The sequence below is a fragment of the Ranitomeya variabilis genome, chromosome 2 (assembly GCF_051348905.1).
Source record: "Ranitomeya variabilis isolate aRanVar5 chromosome 2, aRanVar5.hap1, whole genome shotgun sequence".
NCBI lineage: Eukaryota > Metazoa > Chordata > Amphibia > Anura > Dendrobatidae > Ranitomeya > Ranitomeya variabilis.
This window is the reverse complement of record NC_135233.1, coordinates 335,474,348-335,494,843: the sequence shown is the minus strand read 5'-3', so window position 1 is coordinate 335,494,843 and position 20,496 is coordinate 335,474,348. Positions and strand designations below refer to the sequence as shown.

At 40.4% G+C, this 20,496-nt stretch overlaps 1 protein-coding gene across 5 annotated transcripts in view; it reads left to right on the top strand.

The window, feature by feature from the left end:
• The window catches only part of DOCK11 (dedicator of cytokinesis 11), a 395,594-nt gene that overhangs the window by 57,799 nt on the left and 317,299 nt on the right, over positions 1-20,496 (top strand). For all 5 annotated transcript variants that reach the window (XM_077285361.1, XM_077285359.1, XM_077285358.1 and 2 more), the window contains exons 7-8: positions 8,020-8,154; positions 14,209-14,386. In XM_077285361.1, coding sequence (XP_077141476.1) covers positions 8,020-8,154; positions 14,209-14,386 — 313 coding nt within the window. The remainder of the gene's footprint in view (positions 1-8,019; positions 8,155-14,208; positions 14,387-20,496) is intronic.

The window sequence follows — 20,496 nt, the reverse complement described above, 5'->3', positions numbered from 1 at the left end:
TATATTACAAGTGGCTAATTGTATCATAGCGAAAAAAAACTAGAAAATTGCATCCAAGTTCTCGGCCTGGTAATATTCACTAGTTTATCTAGTATTCTCAAATGGTACTCTAAGGGTATGTGTCCACGTTCAGGATTGCATCAGGATTTGGTCAGGATTTTTCATCAGTTTTTGTAAGCCAAAACCAGGAGTGGAACAATCAGAGGAAAAGTATAACAGAAACATATGCACCACTTCTGTATTTATCATCCACTCCTGGTTTTGGCTTACAAATACTGATGAAAAATCCTGACCAAATCCTGATGCAATCCTGAACGTGGACACATACCCTTAGGCTATGTGTGTATTCAGTATTTGCTTGAAGAAATTTCTGTAACGTTTCTGCAACTCTTGGCAGCAAAAAATGCGCGTTTTGCCGTGATTTTTGATGCTTTTGCCGTGTTTTTGCATGCGTTTTTTGCAGGCGGTTTTGTACAGCAATGAAGGCTTTTTTGAGCTAAATAAAGATAATAAAAAAAAGTTATTTGATGTAATTTCTTGGTTCAACATCACCTTTTTCATTCAGATGCAGTAGCATCAGAGTAATGGGATTAAGGCTTGGTGTCAGCAGCAGTCATTGACAGGAAGCCATAGGCTTAGTAATGAAAAGGTGTCAGCCAGGCACCCTCATTACTAAGTCGGTAAGTAAACACAAACACACACTGTCACCAGCCTATGTAGGAGCGTTAACATAATGAATCTACATAGGCTGGAACCAAACAGCAACTCTTAATTTAAAGGGAAAAAAAAATTGCGTGGGCTCTTGTGTAATTTTCATAGCCAGCAGAGTAAAAGCCGATGGCTGAGGGCTGATGTTAATATTCTGGGAAGGAGCCAATAGCCATAAAGGTTCCCAGGCTATTAATATCAGCTCACAGCTGTCAGCTTAGCCTTTACTGGCTAGTTTACAGGGGGACGCCAGAAAAAAATTGACATATGGTCCTCTTATAAAATCTAACCCGCAAAGGCTAGGCAGATAGCTGCAGGCTGATTTTAATAGCCTAGGAAGGGGCAATGGATATTGGCCACCTCCCAGACTCAAAACATCATCACTCAGCCGCCCCAGAAAAGACGCATCTATAAAATGCGCAAAATCTGGTGCTTAGCCTCGCTCTTCCCACTTGCCCTGTAGTGGTGGCAAGTTTGGTGATGGTTGGAGGGGTTGATGTCACCTTTGTATTGTCCGGTGACATCAAGCCCACAGTTTAGTAATGGAGAGGTGTCAATAAGACATTCCCATTACTAATCCCATAGTGATATTATAAAAACTCACCCAAAATAAAGTCCTTTATTTGAAATAATGACACAGACTCCTTTATTGAATCTAAATTAAACCATACTCATCGAAAGTCTAATCCACTGAAGCCAATGTCTCCTGCAACAAAAATAAAATAATAATTCAGCCTGTGCATCTGAGATTTAGTGCAACAGGCTCCATGATGTCAATATATCGTTCCTGCTATACGGAGCCTCATTCCTTGCAGCAATGAATCTAGCAATATGTTGGGGAAAGAGGGCCAGGTGAGGCGTAATTTTTTTTGTTTTTTTTTATATTGTTTTGGTTATCATCATACTGTGTGGGGTCTGTGAGGGCCATCATACTGTGTGAGAAAGCTATGGGTTCAGTATACTGTGTGAGGCTGTGGAGATCATCATGCTGTGTGGGTGATATATGGAGGCCATCATACTGTGTGTGGAGCTGTGTGGACCATGATATTATGTGGGTGGTTGTGGAATTATCATATAGTGTAGCTGGTTGTGTGAACCATCATGCTGTGTGGGCAGCTGTAGGAACATTATACTGTGTGGGGAGCTGTGGGGAATAACATTTTGTGTGAGAGGTTGCGGAGTATATGATACTTTGTGGAGACTGTAAGTACCACCATACTGTGTGTAGGGGGACTGGGGAGATGTGGAAGACATCATATTAATAATAAGAGGCTGTGGGGTACATCATACTTTGTGCAGCGCTATGGAGGCATCAAACTGTGTGAGGGGCTACAAGGACAACCATGCTCTTTGTGAGGGGGGCTGTTTGGGACATCATACTGCATGAGGGGGGAGCTGTGTGGAGGCTGTGGGGACCATCCTGCTGTCTGTGGGGGATCATATTGCGTGAGGTGGAGCTGTTGATCAAGGTGCGAGGGCTGAATAACAAGAGCAGCATTTTTTACTGCTTTTTAAAGACTTTATTAAACGCAGTAAATTATTTGCTGCAATGGCCAAGAATACATTACAGTATGAGTAATCCCTACTGTAACATGTAGCAGCCAGTCAAAATACTTAATTCTTCTCAATATTAAGCGATAAAAAAATGTTATGACCTCAGGGGAGAAATATTATGTAAAACTCAAAATATAAAAATAAGTAAAAAAAATGAGCAGAAGAAAAAACATGTAGGACCCCCACCTAACCTACTGCTGGTAGAAAAAAATCCGTGAAGAAGCCACATTGCTAGTTAAATTTCATTCTATAGATCAATACGGGTCATGGCAGGATTTCTATTGATTAGTAAGTAATGGAGTATTCTATACATGTCTTCACTAAAGTTAGAAAACACTAATTGAGAACTATCTCAGAACTTCATACATCTGCTAAACTCAGTCCAGCTGAAACCTCCTTGAACATTAATGATGATGTTGAGTCGGGTCTTCCGGGCAGACGTACAGCACTGTTAATGCATTAAAAATCAATCATATGGCTATTACACTGAGTGGTCTTCGCTTCTTTTAAACCAAACTATTAATAAGTTTGGCATTAGATCACGCATGAGAGTTTTTTGTTTGCAAAATGCAATAATAAGTATTTTTTTTTCCATAAGTGGACTTGTCACCTGAGCTCACCTTGTTTTGTAACTTTTTCCCGTTTTGCACTATGCCACTCATTGTAGAGATATCACATTTGTCCCTTCTGGAGCGCACTATGTGAAATCTCTGCTTTGCAGTCCAACGGAGTCTTCTCTGGGGGATGTGCCTTTTCATTAATTTTTTCCAAATGCTGCCAATCACAGCTCTACAGCCGAGACTGTTAGATCAGCTGCTGTACTATGTTTGACATCGTCTGGGAGGGAAGCGTGAAAGCGCATGGACTCAGAGAAGACAGAAGAGTTAGGCCGGCCTCACACTCAGAGTAGGGAAATACGGTGCGTTTTTTACGGCCGTAAAACTTTTCCCAGGCTTGAGTTCATATGAGGACATCCAGCAGAGGGCGCATCACTGCGACTCAAGGTAACTACAGGACATTCCCCTGCACTCCATTCATTCCCCGTATTTTTACAGCCACGAGCACAGCTGCTTTAGCAGAGCACCTGGGTGTAAAATGATTTAACCCCTTCAGATGGATTTACATCGTGGGACGTGCCAGAACGACGGAAGGTATGGGATATTGTTGATTTTTTATTTTTCCTTTTTTACAGAACGAGGGTCTTCAGGTGGATTAAGAGTATAATAAAATATTAAAACACCCTGTGTCTTTATTTCATTAAAGTACTTTGTAATAACGTGTGTGTGTTTTATTAACCATTTCGTACTATTGGATTAATAATGGATAGGTGTCATAATTGACGCCTCTCCATTATTAACCTGGCTTAATGTCACCTTACAATAGCAAGGTGACATTAACCCTTCATTACCCCATATCCCACCGCTACATGGGAGTGGGGAGAGAGTGGCCAAGTGCCAGAATAGGCGCATCTTCCAGATGTGCCTTTTCTGGGGTGGCTGGGGGCAGATGTTTTTAGCCAGGGGGGGCCAATAACCATGGACCCTCTCTAGGCTATTAATATCTGCCCTCAGTCACTGGCTTTCCCACTCTGGCGTAGAAAATTGCGCGGGAGCCCACGCCAATTTTTTCCACGATTTAACCCTTTAATAGCTAGAGGGCCCAAATTTTGCACATACTACTAACATTAGTAGTGTGGAATATGCAAAAAAAAAAGGGACATGAGATGGTTTACTGTATGTAAACCATGTCTCATATCCTGTCGGGTTTGGGAATGAGATAGCGAAAGCCGGCAATTGAATTACCGGCTTTTATGATATCTAGCGCTGTATGAAATATATATATATATATATATATATATATATATATATATATATATATATATATATATATATATACACTCACCGGCCACTTTATTAGGTACACCATGCTAGTAACGGGTTGGACCCCCTTTTGCCTTCAGAACTGCCTCAATTCTTCGTGGCATAGATTCAACAAGGTGCTGGAAGCATTCCTCAGTGATTTTGGTCCATATTGACATGATGGCAGCACACAGTTGCCGCAGATTTGTCGGCTGCACATCCCAAAGATGCTCCATACAAGGCAGGATGGATCCATGCTTTCATGTTGTTTACGCCAAATTCTGACCCTACCATCCAAATGTCGCAGCAGAAATCGAGACTCATCAGACCAAGCAACGTTTTTCCAATCTTCTACTGTCCAATTTCGATGAGCTTGTACAAATTGTAGCCTCAGTTTCCTGTTCTTAGCTGAAAGGAGTGGTACCCGGTGTGGTCTTCTGCTGCTGTAGCCCATCTGCCTCAAAGTTCGACGCACTGTGCGTTCAGAGATGCTCTTAGGCCTACCTTGGTTGTAACGGGTGGCGATTTGAGTCACTGTTGCCTTTCTATCAGCTCGAACCAGTCTGCCCATTCTCCTCTGACCTCTGGCATCAACAAGGCATTTCCGCCCACAGAACTGCCGCTCACTGGATTTTTTTTCTTTTTCGGACCATTCTCTGTAAACCCTAGAGATGGTTGTGCGTGAAAATCCCAGTAGATCAGCAATTTCTGAAATACTCAGACCAGCCCTTCTGGCACCAACAACCATGCCACGTTCAAAGGCACTCAAATCACCTTTCTTCCCCATACTGATGCTCGGTTTGAACTGCAGGAGATTGTCTTGACCATGTCTACATGCCTAAATGCACTGAGTTGCCGCCATGTGATTGGCTGATTAGAAATTAAGTGTTAACAAGAAGTTGGACAGGTGTACCTAATAAAGTGGCCGGTGAGTGTATATATATATAGTCTCACTATATATGCTGTGTATGTATATATGTGTATGTGTATATATATATATATATATATATATATATATATATATATATATATATATATACATACAGTCATGGCCAAAAGTATTCACACCCCTGCAATTCTGTCAGATAATAGTTTCTTCCTGAAAATGATTGCAAACACAAATTCTTTGGTATTATTATCTTCATTTAATTTGTCTTAAATGAAAAAACACAAAAGAGAATGAAGCCAAAAGCAAAACATTTATCATTTCACACAAAACTCCAAAAATGGGCCAGACAAAAGTACTGGCACCCTCAGCCTAATACTTGGTTGCACAACCTTTAGCAAAAATAACTGCGACCAACCGCTTCCGGTAACCAACAATGAGTTTCTTACAATGCTCTGCTGGAATTTTAGACCATTCTTCTTTGGCAAACTGCTCCAGGTCCCTGATATTTGAAGGGTGCCTTCTCCAAACTGCCGTTTTTAGATCTCTCCACGGGTGTTCTATGGGATTCAGGTCTGGACTCATTGCTGGCCACCTTAGAAGTCTCCAGTGCTTTCTCTCAAACCATTTTCTAGTGTTTTTTGAAGTGTGTTTTGGGTCATTGTCCTGCTGGAAGACCCATGACCTCTGAGGGCGATCCAGCTTTCTCACACTGGGCCCTACATTATGCTGCAAAATTTGTTGGTAGTCTTCAGACTTCATAATGCCATGCACACGGTCAAGCAGTCCAGTGCCAGAGGCAGCAAAGCAACCCCAAAACATCAGGGAACCTCTGCCATGATTGACTGTAGGGACCGTGTTCTTTTCTTTGAATGCCTCTTTTTTTCTCCTGTAAACTCTATGTTGATGCCTTTGCCCAAAAAGCTCTACTTTTGTCTCATCTGACAGAGAACATTCTTCCAAAACGTTTTAGGCTTTTTCAGGTAAGTTTTGGCAAACTCCAGCCTGCCTTTTTTATGTCTCGGGGTAAGAAGTGGGGTCTTCCTGGGTCTCCTACCATGCAATGCCTTTTCATTCAGATGCCGACGGATAGTACGGGTTGACACTGTTGTACCCTCGGACTGCAGGGCAGCTTGAACTTGTTTGGATGTTAGTCGAGGTTCTTTATCCAACATCCGCACAATCTTGCGTTGAAATCTCTTGTCAATTTTTATTTTCCGTCCACATATAGGGAGGTTAGCCACAGTGCCATGGGCTTTAAACTTCTTGATGACGCTGTGCACGGTAGACACAGGAACATTCAGGTCTTTGAAGATGGACTTGTAGCCTTGAGATTGCTCATGCTTCCTCACAATTTGGTTTCTCAAGCCCTCAGACAGTTCTTTGGTCTTCTTTCTATTCTCCATGGTCAATGTGGTGCACACAAGGACACAGAACAGAGGTTGAGTCAACTTTAATCCATGTCAACTGGCTGCAAGTGTGATTTAGTTATTGCCAACACCTGTTAGGTGCCACAGGTAAGTTACAGGTGCTGTTAATTACGCAAATTAGAGAAGCATCACATGATTTTTCAAACGGTGCCAATACTTTTGTCCACCCCCTTTTTTATGTTTGGTGTGGAATTATATCCAATTTGGCTTTAGGACAATTCTTTTTGTGTTTTTTCATTTAAGACAAATTAAATGAAAGTAATAATACCAAATAATTTGTGTTTGCAATCATTTTCAGGAAGAAACTGAGTATTATCTGGCAGAATTGCAGGGGTGTCAATACTTTTGGCCATGACTGTATATACCTATTCTATGTGTAGACATTTATTCTACCTATTCCATTCTATTCTGTCAGTGTGATTTTACTGTACACCGCACTGAATTGCCGGCTTTTCTATAGAACACCGCTGCGTATTTCTCGCAAGTCACACGCATGGTCCGTGTGTAATCCGTATTTTTCTCGCCCCCATAGACTTTCATTGGCGATTTTTTTTTTTTTGCGCAATACGGTGACAAACGCAGCATACAGCGATTTTTTTACGGCCGTACAAGACCGTATAATACGGATCAGTAAAATACGGCAGATAGGAGCTGGGCCATAGGGAATGATTGTACCGTATGCAATCCGTATTTTCGGCACCTCTCATACGTCCGTAATACTCGCTAGTGTGAGGCCGGCCTTAGAAGGAGAAATTGCCTTTTTCCAATCTGAGGATATAAGTGATGAAATTTGCTGTTATTCCTTTAAAAGCCTGAACTGTAACATAAACCAGACTAGAGGAAAAAAAAAGTGATATGATGGGTATATATTCTCAATTACTCCCCTGACGAAGGCTCCGCCGAAACGCGCGTCGGGGTGATGTGGTGACCCCTGGCTTTCCACTGTGCCCCCTCCTGATCGTTTTTGGTAAACATTTTGGACCTGCATCCGGGTATGATATATTACTCCCATTGTTTTTTATTGTGGTTATACACCCGGTGGCGTTCCTATATACTTTATATTTATGTTAGGGGACATCAGTGCGAGTTACAAGTATATTCTATTTTATATACTAAAGGCATCACTTCACATGTGATGCGAATTTTTGTATAATCTAATAGCCATGGTCTACCCATCCCGCTCTGTGTGATTGTATATATGCACTGTGGTTGCACCCACTTCTTCACCTGTTGTCGTTTTTAGTAATTATAATAAAGATTTTTCTATTTTTACATTTACCTTTGGCCTATGTTTCATCTCTTGTTCTGCTGTTGTTTGTTTCATGAGGTATAGATGATTGGCCTATAATATTGTCCCAATATTCATGACATTGCGATTACATATATCTTTGAGAGATGATTTGATATTTAATATGTCACTTATATCTTTGTTGGGTTTGCTTCATATACATATAGATATGCACAGTATTGATTATATATAATTTGTAGTGCTCATCTTTAAGGGGTTTCTGCGTTGCATATTTGTTGTAGTACTTGCAATAGGTGTTTTGCATTATGTAACTTTGTTTTATTACACTATTAGGTATTCAGAAAACGATATTTTTACTTGACTCAGCTGCCTGATGGCTCCTATATTCTAAACTCATACAAGGATGACAAATCTTCAAAGGACTCAAAAGGCTGTATCTTCTTGGATTCCTGCATTGATGTCACCCAGGTACTAGGAATCAGAATTATTTTTCTGTTCTAAGACTAAACGGTATTACAAATCAGACAAAGCTTAGGTCATCTTCAGAGGCTTTTTCATAATTATTATACTTGGACTTAATGTTTTTTTTTCTATAAACATATGAAAAAGCATGCACTTTTAGTAATTATAAAATTACAATGGCAAAAAGAAGAAGTGAAAGTAGAACTTCTAGGAAAAAAGGATTGGTTTCAGGGCTATACAAGTCGTGGCATTGATCCAAATTGTGAGTGACCACAATATTTCCATAATAAAAAATTATGTGCAATCGCAGGAATTCCAGCAATGTTGTAATTTTTAGGAACTGTTGCTTTCAGCTGAAACTATTTCCATAATAGGGAACATAAAGGTAGTCAGATGGTCCCAGTAATGCAATTTTGCCTCAAGTCAAGGGGAATCCTTTATCACTGTGAGGCTCTAGTTCAAAACATTAGAAGTAGAGATGATCAGATCATTTGAAATTTACCAGGTACTGTGAATTTTTCCCCAAAGTTCCATTTTTCCCAAATAAATTTGCTGCAAACTGTAGGTGCTCCAACTGCCCTGAAAAAAATGTGTGTAACACTCTGACTTCTCCTAGGACTGTACCCAAACCGTTTCAATCTCTTTAACACAAATATAATTTTAGAAATGTCAAAATGACCTCAACATAGAAATGGGCCAACAATCCATTTAAAAACACAGTACATTGACAGACTTCTCATGTTGTTAAAATTAAAAAGATGGTTGAAAAATGATCCCTCTTAGTCCTTTGTGGTCAGGCAAACTCTTCTGTGCAGAACCAGAACACTGAATCAAACTGATGGTGTCACTGTTAGAGGTAACATTATCCTGCTGTGACTGAGAAAAGTGTTGTGCCATCTATGGTATATATACACTGTGCAGAATTATTAGGCAAGTTGTATTTTGATCACAATACTTTTTATACATGTTGTCCTCCTCCAAGCTGTTCAGGCTTGAGAGCCAACTACCAATTAAGTAAATCAGGTGATGTGCATCTCTGTAATGAGGAGGGGTGTTGTCTAATGACACCAAAACCCTATATAAGGTGTGCTTAATTATTAGGCAACTCCCTTTCCTTTGGCAAAATGGGTCAGAAAAGAGATTTGACGGGCTCTGAAAAGTCCAAAATTGTGAGACGTCTTGTAGAGGGATGCAGCAGTCTTGAAATTGCCAAACTTTTGAAGCATGATCACTGAACAATCAAGCGTTTCATGGCAAATAGCCAACAGGGTCGCAAGAAGCGTGTTGGGCAAAAAAGGCGCAAAATAACTGCTCATGAATTGAGGAAAATCAAGCGTGAAGCTGCCAAGATGCCATTTGCCACCAGCTTTGCCATATTTCAGAGCTGCAACGTTTCTCGAGTAACAAATAGCACAAGGTGTGCGATACTCAAGGACATGGCCAAGGTAAGGAAGGCTGAAAAACGACCACCTTTGATCAAGAAACATAAGATAAAACGTCAAGACTGGGCCAAGAAATATCTTAAGACTGACTTTTCAAAGGTTTTATGGACTGATGAAATGAGAGTGACTCTTGATGGGCCAGATGGATGGGCCAGAGGCTGGATCAGTAACCGGCAGAGAGCTCCACTCCGACTCAGATGCCAGCAAGGTGGAGGTGGGGTACTGGTATGGGCTGGTATCATCAAAGATGAATTTGTGGGACCTTTTCTGGTTGAGGATGGAGTGAAGCTCAACTCCCAGACCTACTGCCAGTTCTGGAAGACAAATTCTTCAAACAGTAGTACAGGAAGAAGTCGGTATCATTCAAGAAAAACATGATTTTCATGCAGGACAATGCTCCATCACATGCCTCCAACTACTCCACAGCGTGGCTGGCCAGTAAAGGTCTCAAAGAAGAAAAAATAATGACATGGCCCCCTTGTTCACCTGATCTGAACCTCATAGAGAACCTGTGGTCCCTCATAAAATGTGAGATCTACAGGGAGGGAAAACAGTACACCTCTCGGAACAGTGTCTGGGAGGCTGTGGTGGCTGCTGCACGCAATGTTGATCGTAAACAGGTCAAGCAACTGACAGAATCTATGGATGGAAGGCTGCTGAGTGTCATCATAAACAAAGGTGCAAAGGTGGCTATATTGGTCACTAGTTTTTTGGGGTTTTGTTTTTGCATGTCAGAAATGTTTATTTCTAAATTTAGTGCAGTTATATTGGTTTACCTGGTGAAAATAAACAAGTGAGATGGGAATATATTTAGTTTTTATTAAGTTGCCTAATAATTCTGACCATAATAGTTACCTGCACAAACAGATATCCTCCTAAGATAGCCAAACCAAAAAAAAAAAACACTCCAACTTACAAAAATATTAAGCTTTGATATTTATGAGTCTTGTGGGTTGATTGAGAACATAGTTGTTGATCAATAATAAAAATAGTCCTCTAAAATACAACTTGCCTAATAATTCTGCACACAGTGTGTGTATATATATATATATATATATATATATATATATATATATATATATATATATATATATATCTATATCATATATATATATATATATATATATATATATATATATATATATATATATATTCCATAATGCAATCCGCTATATTAAGTAATATTGCCCAGACGGCTGGTTCTACGGTTGGTGGGGCTTCTGATAGCGGTTCAAACATTATTGGCCATAGTGTGTTTTTTCTGTTACACTACCCCATCTTTAGCCTGCGACTGATGCAATTTTCTGTAATGTGTAGAAAGGTGGCTAGCATTTTTTGGCAAATCACAAATTATGTAAATTTGCCAGGACCAACATTAGACTTGAATTCCGTTTATACTGAATCGATTTAGCTTGAAGCAGTAACAAGCAAAATTTGGTGTGGAACATTTTGAGGCTGCAGCAGCCTATTTTTAGTTGTTTTAAATTCAACTTTTTAAAGTTTTAGTAGTTACCCTTTAAAGGAAATTCGGCATAAAAATAGGCCACAGCAATCATTCCATTCTCATGAATGACACGGGAATGATAAGCAAATTGGCACCATGCCCAGGTCTTCTAATTTTTTTTTTTTTTGTCGGGAAAAAAACAGATTTGCCCTTTTGGTGTTTTGTTTTCTGAAAAAACTTTTCTATTCTTCAGTAAAATCCAGCTGCATAGAAATGTCTCTGTATTTCAAGTCCCTTCTTTATTTTATTTTCCTCGCCATTAAATACAATTGTAGGCACAGGTTCCCTAAAGGAACTAAAAAATACAGTAAAAAATATAGAATAATGAAATAATAATTCAAAAACACCCTTTCCCCTTTTCCTCTATTAAAATAAAGAAATAATAAAAATTAAGAAATAAACATATATATGGTATCTCTACATTTGTAAAAGTCTGACCTATAAACATATGAAATTAAGTAAATGCCGAAAAGAGAAAAAAGAACCGAAATGCCATAATTGCATTTTTTTTTCGGGTCACCACAACACCTACTTGTGATTGACAGGAAACTCTTAAGGTCGGGTCACATCACCGTTTTCTCCACATCCGAGAAAAATGGTCCAATTATTCTGATCATAATTTGATCAGACTGGCATATTTTGTTTCTCATATGTGGAGAGAGAAAAAAAAGTTTATCCACCTTCTCCATTCTGTTTCTGTGTAAATCACGCAGCACACGATGACATCGCTCGGATTTTTATTTTTGCATTGATGATTTTGATCCAACACTCGGATAAAAATTTAACATGTCTCCCGATTTTTTTTTTTTTTTTTTTTTTTTTTTTTTTTCCCGTGGACCACTCTGTCCGAGGAAAAAAATTAGACATGTGCACAGCCCCATATAGAATATCACAGGCTCAAGAAAATCGGTCATGTTCACAAGCCCTTATAGTGACTATCGCCTCCCAGTACTAAAAGCACCAGAGCATTTCAGAGAAAAATGTACCTGGCTAGAATTGTGCTGCCACACACCGATTTACAGTGCCTACAAGTAGTATTCAACCCCCTGCAGATTTAGCAGGTTTAATAAGATGCAAATAAGTTAGAGCCTTCAAACTTCAAACAAGAGCAGGATTTATTAACAGATGCATAAATCTTACAAACCAAAAAGTTTTGTTGCTCAGTTAAATTTTTATAAATTTTAAACATAAAAGTGTGGGTCAATTATTATTCAACCCCTAGGTTTAATATTTTGTGGAATAACCTTTGTTTGCAATTACAGCTAATAATCGTCTTTTATAAGACCTGATCAGGCCGGCACAGGTCTCTGGAGTTATCTTGGCCCACTCCTCCATGCAGATCTTCTCCAAGTTATCTAGGTTCTTTGGGTGTCTCATGTGGACTTTAATCTTGAGCTCCTTCCACAAGTTTTCAATTGGGTTAAGGTCAGGAGACTGACTAGGCCACTGCAACACCTTGATTTTTTGCCTCTTGAACCAGGCCTTGGTTTTCTTGGCTGTGTGCTTTGGGTCGTTGTCTTGTTGGAAGATGAAATGACGACCCATCTTAAGATCCTTGATGGAAGAGCGGAGGTTCTTGGCCAAAATCTCCAGGTAGGCCGTGCTATCCATCTTCCCATGGATGCGGACCAGATGGCCAGGCCCCTTGGCTGAGAAACAGCCCCACAGCATGATGCTGCCACCACCATGCTTGACTGTAGGGATGGTATTCTTGGGGTCGTATGCAGTGCCATCCAGTCTCCAAACGTCACGTGTGTGGTTGGCACCAAAGATCTCGATCTTGGTCTCATCAGACCAGAGAACCTTGAACCAGTCAGTCTCAGAGTCCTCCAAGTGATCATGAGCAAACTGTAGACGAGCCTTGACATGACGCTTTGAAAGTAAAGGTACCTTATGGGCTCGTCTGGAACGGAGACCATTGCGGTGGAGTACGTTACTTATGGTATTGACTGAAACCAATGTCCCCACTGCCATGAGATCTTCCCGGAGCTCCTTCCTTGTTGTCCTTGGGTTAGCCTTGACTCTTCGGACAAGCCTGGCCTCGGCACGGGAGGAAACTTTCAAAGGCTGTCCAGGCCGTGGAAGGCTAACAGTAGTTCCATAAGCCTTCCACTTCCGGATGATGCTCCCAACAGTGGAGACAGGTAGGCCCAACTCCTTGGAAAGGGTTTTGTACCCCTTGCCAGCCTTGTGACTCTCCACGATCTTGTCTCTGATGGCCTTGGAATGCTCCTTTGTCTTTCCCATGTTGACCATGTTTGAGTGCTGTTCACAAGTTTGGGGAGGGTCTTAAATAGTCAGAAAAGGCTGGAAAAAGAGATAATTAATCCAAACATGTGAAGCTCATTGTTCTTTGTGCCTGAACTACTTCTTAATACTTTAGGGGAACCAAACAGAATTCTGGTGGGTTGAGGGGTTGAATAATAAATGACCCTCTGAAAAGACTTTTCACAATTTAAAAAAAAAATAAACAAAGAAATAACATTCTTTTTTGCTGCAGTGCATTTCACACTTCCAGGCTGATCTACAGTCCAAATGTCACAATGCCAAGTTAATTCCAAATGTGTAAACCTGCTAAATCTGCAGGGGGTTGAATACTACTTGTAGGCACTGTATGCTGCCCGCGGTTTAACAGTGTGAATCATATAACGGGTTCCCTTTCATAACCTTTTCAGGTTGTATTGTGAATCTGGGGACAGACAAGCATTTTTAAGGCAAAAAATGAATTTTACTCAACCAATGAGACACTTTTTGCACTATTTTCTGACTTAAAACATAACATGTCAGAATTATGCTTCTTGATTAACCATAATGACTTGTAAAAAATGGTGAGAGTATAGAATATTGCAAGCTATAGCCCTGTTATAGTTAACCAAGCACAAAGTAATGCTTTGTCTAGAATACTGAATGGGTGTCTTTGACAAAATTGGATAAATTGACAAAAGGGTACAAAACAAATAATAAATTGTAGAAGGAAGTAAAAATGGGGAATTAGATATACACCTACAAGAGATATAGACTTACGGGTTAACACAAATGATCTACTTTGCTTGTATGGAAACTGCTTTATACGTTCTCTCTATTGACAGTACTGCTTTTTTTTCTCTTCTTTAGTGTCCAAAGCTGCGTCGCAATGCTTTCGAGTTGAGGATGTTAGATAAATCGAGCCATCATCTGGCAGCTGAGACAGAACAGGAAATGGAGGAGTGGCTGCAGACATTGAAGAAAATCATTCAACTCAATACAGACAGCTTGGTGCAAGAGAGGAGATACACAGCAGATCCTGTCCAAGGTTATATAGCCAGCTACAGTACCGTATGTGGTGTAATGGATGCGTGCAAGCCTTGTGTGCAGCACACATTAATAAGACAGATGAAGATGGTCCTCTGGCACCAGCAGAGCTGCACATTACCATTACTGATTCATTTTCAATTACAGTTTGTCATCTATGTAATTTTAATCCGTCACTGTCTCTACAAGATAAAATTCATGGCTATTGAAACGCTTCCAAAAATGATAATAATGCTCAGTTCTAAGCCGAAACGTGTAAATAGTGCAAATTATTTTCATTTTAAAAAATATATATATATATTTCATAAAATTTTGTCCTTCACTTATCCTTATTTTGGTAAATGACTACCGGAAAAAAGAAAGTTCTAACTGACAAAAAAATAAAATATTATAGAAGAGCTATTAAAATAAATGGGACTTTCAAAAATTGCTCTTCCAAAGGCTCAGCCAAAAATGCAAAACAAACAAGCTGATTGTTTGTGGGAATTGTGGGGTCGATGTGAGCAGCTGACATCAAGCCCACGGGTTAGTAATAGAGAGGCGTCTTTCAGACACCCCCCTTTCTAACCCAGTAGTCAAAAAAAAGAATAAACACACATGCAGAGAAGTCCTTTACTTGAAAAAAATTACTTCCTGACAATGCCCCTCTTTTTCACCCATTTATTAAAAATATATATATCCACACCGGTCTGCCGTAATGTATATGGAGGTCCCATGACACTCCCCGTCTTCTTCATCCAGTGTATGGCCCTCAGTTCAGAGAATGAAGCTCCATAGACTCCGCAAGACCCAGCCACTGTGAACACTAAGGTTACCTCAGTTCACAGCTGCCGGTTCTCGCCTCCTCCTGATTCAAAATTATATATATTTTTTTATTATGTTATTTTAACCCCTTCCTGACATCAGACGTACTATCCCGTCGAGGTGGGGTGGGCCCGTATGACCGCCGACGGGATAGTACGTCATCACCGATCAGCGGCGCTCACGGGGGGAGCGCGGCCGATCGCGGCCGGGTGTCAGCTGCATATCGCAGCTGACATCCGGCACTATGTGCCAGGAGCGGTCATGGACCGCCCCCGGCACATTAACCCCCGGCACACCGCGATCAAACATGATCGCAGTGTACCGGCGGTATAGGGAAGCATCGCGCAGGGAGGGGGCTCCCTGCGGGCTTCCCTGAGACCCCCGGAGCAACGCGATGTGATCGCGTTGCTGCGAGGGTCTCCTACCTCCTTCCTGGCTGCAGGTCCCGGATCCAAGATGGCCGCGGCATCCGGGTCCTGCAGGGAAGGAGGTGGCTTACCGAGTGTCTGCTCAGAGCAGACACTTGGTAAGCCTGCAGCCCTGCACAGCAGATCGTCGATCTGGCAGAGTGCTGTGCACACTGCCAGATCAATGATCTGTGATGTCCCCCCCTGGGACAAAGTAAAAAAGTTAAAAAAAAAATTTTCCACATGTGTAAAAAAAAAAAAAAAAAAAAAAAAATTCCTAAATAAATAATAATAAAAAAAAATATATTATTCCCATAAATACATTTCTTTATCTAAATAAAAAAAAAAAAACAATAAAAGTACACATATTTAGTATCGCCGCGTCCGTAACGACCCAACCTATAAAACTGCCCCACTAGTTAACCCCTTCAGTAAACACCGTAAGAAAAAAAAAAAAAAACGAGGCAAAAAACAACGCTTTATTACCATACCGCCGAACAAAAAGTGGAATAACACACGATCAAAAAGACTGATATAAATATCCATGGTACCGCTGAAAACGTCATCTTGTCCCGCAAAAAACAAGCCGCCATACAGCATCATCAGCAAAAAAATAAAAAAGTTATAGTCCTGAGAATAAAGCGATACCAAAATAATTATTTTTTCTATATTTTAGTTTTTATCGTATAAAAGCGCCAAAACATAAAAAAATGATATAAATGAGATATCGCTGTAATCGTACTGACCCGACGAATAAAACTGCTTTATCAATTTTACCAAACGCGGAACGGTATAAACGCCTCTCCCAAAAGAAATTCATGAATAGCAGGTTTTTGGTCATTCTGCCTCACAAAAATCGGAATAAAAAGCGATCAAAAACGGTCACGTGTCCGAAAATGTTACCAATAAAAACGTCAACTCGTCCCGCAAAAAACAAGACCTCACATGACTCTGTGGAGCAAAATGTGGAAAAATTATAGGTCTCAAAATGTGGAGACGCAAAAACTTATTTCAGTGCCACGTATTTCAGTGCCACGTATTTCAGTGCCACGTATTTCAGTCACGTTTAGGGTTAGGGGTAGGGTTAGGGTTAGGGCTAGGGTTGGAGGTAAAGTTAGGGTTGGGGCTAAAGTTAGGGTTGGGGCTAAAGTTAGGGTTAGGGTTTGGATTACATTTACGTTTGGATTAGGGTTGGGATTAGAATTATGGGTGTGTCAGGGCTAGGGGTGTGGTTAGGGTTACCGTTGGGATTAGGGTTAGGGGTGTGTTTGGGTTAGGGTTTCAGGTAGAATTGGGGAGTTTCCACTGTCCAGGCACATCAGGGGCTCTCCAAGCGCGACATGGCGTCCAATCTCAATTCCAGCCAATTCTGCGTTGAAAAAGTAAAACAGTGCTCCTTCCCTTCCGAGCTCTCCCGTGCGCCCAAAAAGGGGTTTACCCCAACATATGTGTTATCAGCGTACTCGGGACAAATTGAACAACAACTTCTGGGGTCCAAGTTCTCTTGTTATCCTTAGGAAAATAAAAATTTGGGGGGCTAAAAATCATTTTTGTGGGAAAAAAAAGATGTTTTATTTTCACGGCTCTGCGTTATAAACTGTAGTGAAACACTTGGGGGTTCAAAGTTCTCACAACACATCTAGATAAGTTCCTTGGGAGGTCTAGTTTCCAATATGGGGTCACTTGTGGGGGGTTTGTACTGTTTGGGTACATCAGGGGCTCTGCAAATGCAACGTGACGGCTGCTGACCAATCCATTTAAGGCTGCATTCCAAATGGCGCTCCTTCCCTTCCGAGCTCTGTCATGCACCCAAACAGTGGTTCCCCCCCACATATGGGGTATCAGCGTACTCAGGACAAATTGGAAAACAAATTTTGGGGTCCAATTTATTCTGTTACCCTTGTAAAAATACAAAGCTGGGTGCTAAAAAATCATTTTTGAGAAAAAAAATAAAAATTATTTTCACGGCTCTGCGTTATAATCTGTAGTGAAACACTTGGGGGTTCAAAGCTCTCAAAACACATCTAGATAAGTTCCTTAGGGGGTCTACTTTCCAAAATGGTGTCACTTGTAGGGAGTTTCAATGTTTAGGCACATCAGGGGCTCTCCAAACGCAACATGGCGTCCCATCTCAATTCCAGTCAATTTTGCATTGAAAAGTCAAATGGCGCTCCTTCCCTTCCAAGCTCTGCCATGCGCCCAAACAATGGTTTACACCCACATATGGGGTATCATCGTACTCAGGACAAATTGCACAACATTTTTTGGGGTCCAATTTCTTCTCTTACCCTTGGGAAAATAAAAAATTGGGGGCGAAAAGATCATTTTTGTGAAAAAATATGATTTTTTATTTTTACGGCTCTGCATTATAAACTTCTGTGAAGCACTTGGTGGGTCAAAGTGCTCACCACACATCAAGATAAGTTCCTTAGGGGGTCTACTTTCCAAAATGGTGTCACTTGTAGGGGGTTTCAGTGTTTAGGCACATCAGGGGCTCTCCAAACGCAACATGGCGTCCCATCTCAATTCCAGTCAATTTTGCATTGAAAAGTCAAATGGCGCTCCTTTCCTTCCGAGCTCTGCCATACGCCCAAACAGTGGTTTACCCCCACATATGGGGTATCAGCGTACTCAGGACAAATTGTACAACAACTTTGGGGGTCCATTTTCTCCTGTTACCCTTGGTAAAATAAAACAAATTGGAGCTGAAATAAATTTTGTGTGAAAAAAAGTTAAATGTTCATTTTTATTTAAACATTCCAAAAATTCCTGTGAAACACCTGAAGGGTTAATAAACTTCTTGAATGTGGTTTTGAGCACCTTGAGGGGTGCAGTTTTTAGAATGGTGTCACACTTGGTTATTTTCTATCATATAGACCCCTCAAAATGACTTCAAATGAGATGTGGTCCCTAAAAAAAAAATGGTGCTGTAAAAATGAGAAATTGCTGGTCAACTTTTAACCCTTATAACTCCGTCACAAAAAAAAATTTTGGTTCCAAAATTGTACTGATGTAAAGTAGACATGTGGGAAATGTTACTTATTAAGTATTTTGCGTGACATATGTCTGTGATTTAAGGGCATAAAAATTCAAAGTTGTAAAATTGCAAAATTTTCAAAATTTTCGCCAAATTTCCATTTTTTTCACAAATAAACGCAAGTTATATCGAATAAATTTTACCACTAACATGAAGTACAATATGTCACGAGAAAACAGTGTCAGAATCGCCAAGATCCGTCAAAGCGTTCCAGAGTTATAGCCTCATAAAGGGACAGTGGTCAGAATTGTAAAAATTGGCCCGGTCATTAACGTGCAAACCACCCTTGGGGGTGAAGGGGTTAAGTAATTTCCCTGTCCACATTTGTTTGCAGGGCAATTGTCCTGCTCTTACACCCATTTTGCTTCTTTTTGCAGCCCCCTAGCCCTTACTACAACCATTTTACAGCCCTTCTCTGGCACCAACGTTCGGGTCCCCATTTAGTTATATGGGGTTCGGGTCCAGGGTCAAATTCTGGTACCCAAACTGAACTTTCTTCTCAAGTTCGGCTAAACCCGACGAACCTCAACTTCTGTCGGTTTGCTCCTCCCTAGTGGAGATGTAGGTACCCACACATATGACTGTTTCACACTTGCGACTGGTGTTTTCTTCATGTTATTTTTTTGTTTTATAAAGCAACTTAAAATCTTTTGAGATCTGTGCTCTTTTGGGCACAACACATATCATTTGCACATGTGGATGCACTTTTGGAAATGAAAAGGGAACTACAGTGTCATTATCCTGGGAAAGACTGATGCACCATGTGAATTTGCTTTCTCCAATGTCTGCAAATCAGACATATGAGTTTAGTGACCACCTAAAACACTTGATAAACACTTGATACACCCCCTTTCCTCTCTCAACAAAATGGTTTAGCTACATAAAACTTCATGGTTATTTCAAATTTTTCTGAAAATGATTATTTTCTTAAACACTCAAAAACTCTGAGGTATATTGAAATGTCTGGATTGTAAGTGTTTGAGTTTATTTTGCAGCTGTAGCCGGTGGCAAAATAGCTGGAACTCAGTGTGTTCAAAACTTTTCCTGAGATTGACTTTTGGCTTCATGTATATGGAAAATTAAGAATTTTGGACTGAATCCTTCTTTATCCATCTTCTCAACTTACAGTATTGTTAAATAGCTTAGTTACAACCAAAAAAGACTAGTAAGTCAGCCGAAAAAAGCAGTAAGAATAACTATACTAAGGCAATACAAAAATTGGACATGAATATATAATTCTATAAAGCATATATGTACTTCTATAGAATCCTTTTCTCAAAACTCTGTTGTTTTTTTACTCATCTAAAATATTCTTTAACTAAGTAACACGTGTATTCCTTAAATCCAGTTTCAGTTTAACCCCCCATTTAAAGTGGTTTTCAATGATAAAACTGTTTCTCCCCTTAATGTTGCATATGTTGAAAATAACAAATACACCACAAATCACCGCTGCAGCCAGTCATTAATAATGTGCACTGCAGCCTATAAACAATCAACAGGGGAGAGCAGCAGTGCCGGGTCTATTGAGGGTGACTACAGGCTCTTTGTTATTTTCTACATGAGCAGAGCTACGAGGGTAATAAAAGGATCCTGACATACCCTTTAAGCTTAACCCCTTTACAACCTATGATGTACAGTGTTACGTGTTACGGAACCACTCAGCACCCAGAATATGTTGTGCAGTTATATGTATGAATAATAGGTTCCATGTGAGATGCATCAGCCCACAGGCTGAGCCCCTGGGCAGAGGGGAGAAGATACCTCCTTCTGTCCTCCCCCCGCCTTTGTAATTCCCACAGTAAATATCGGCAGGCTCCGGCCCCCTGCGGCTATTGTAATTTATGTCTGGCCTGCTGCTTTTCT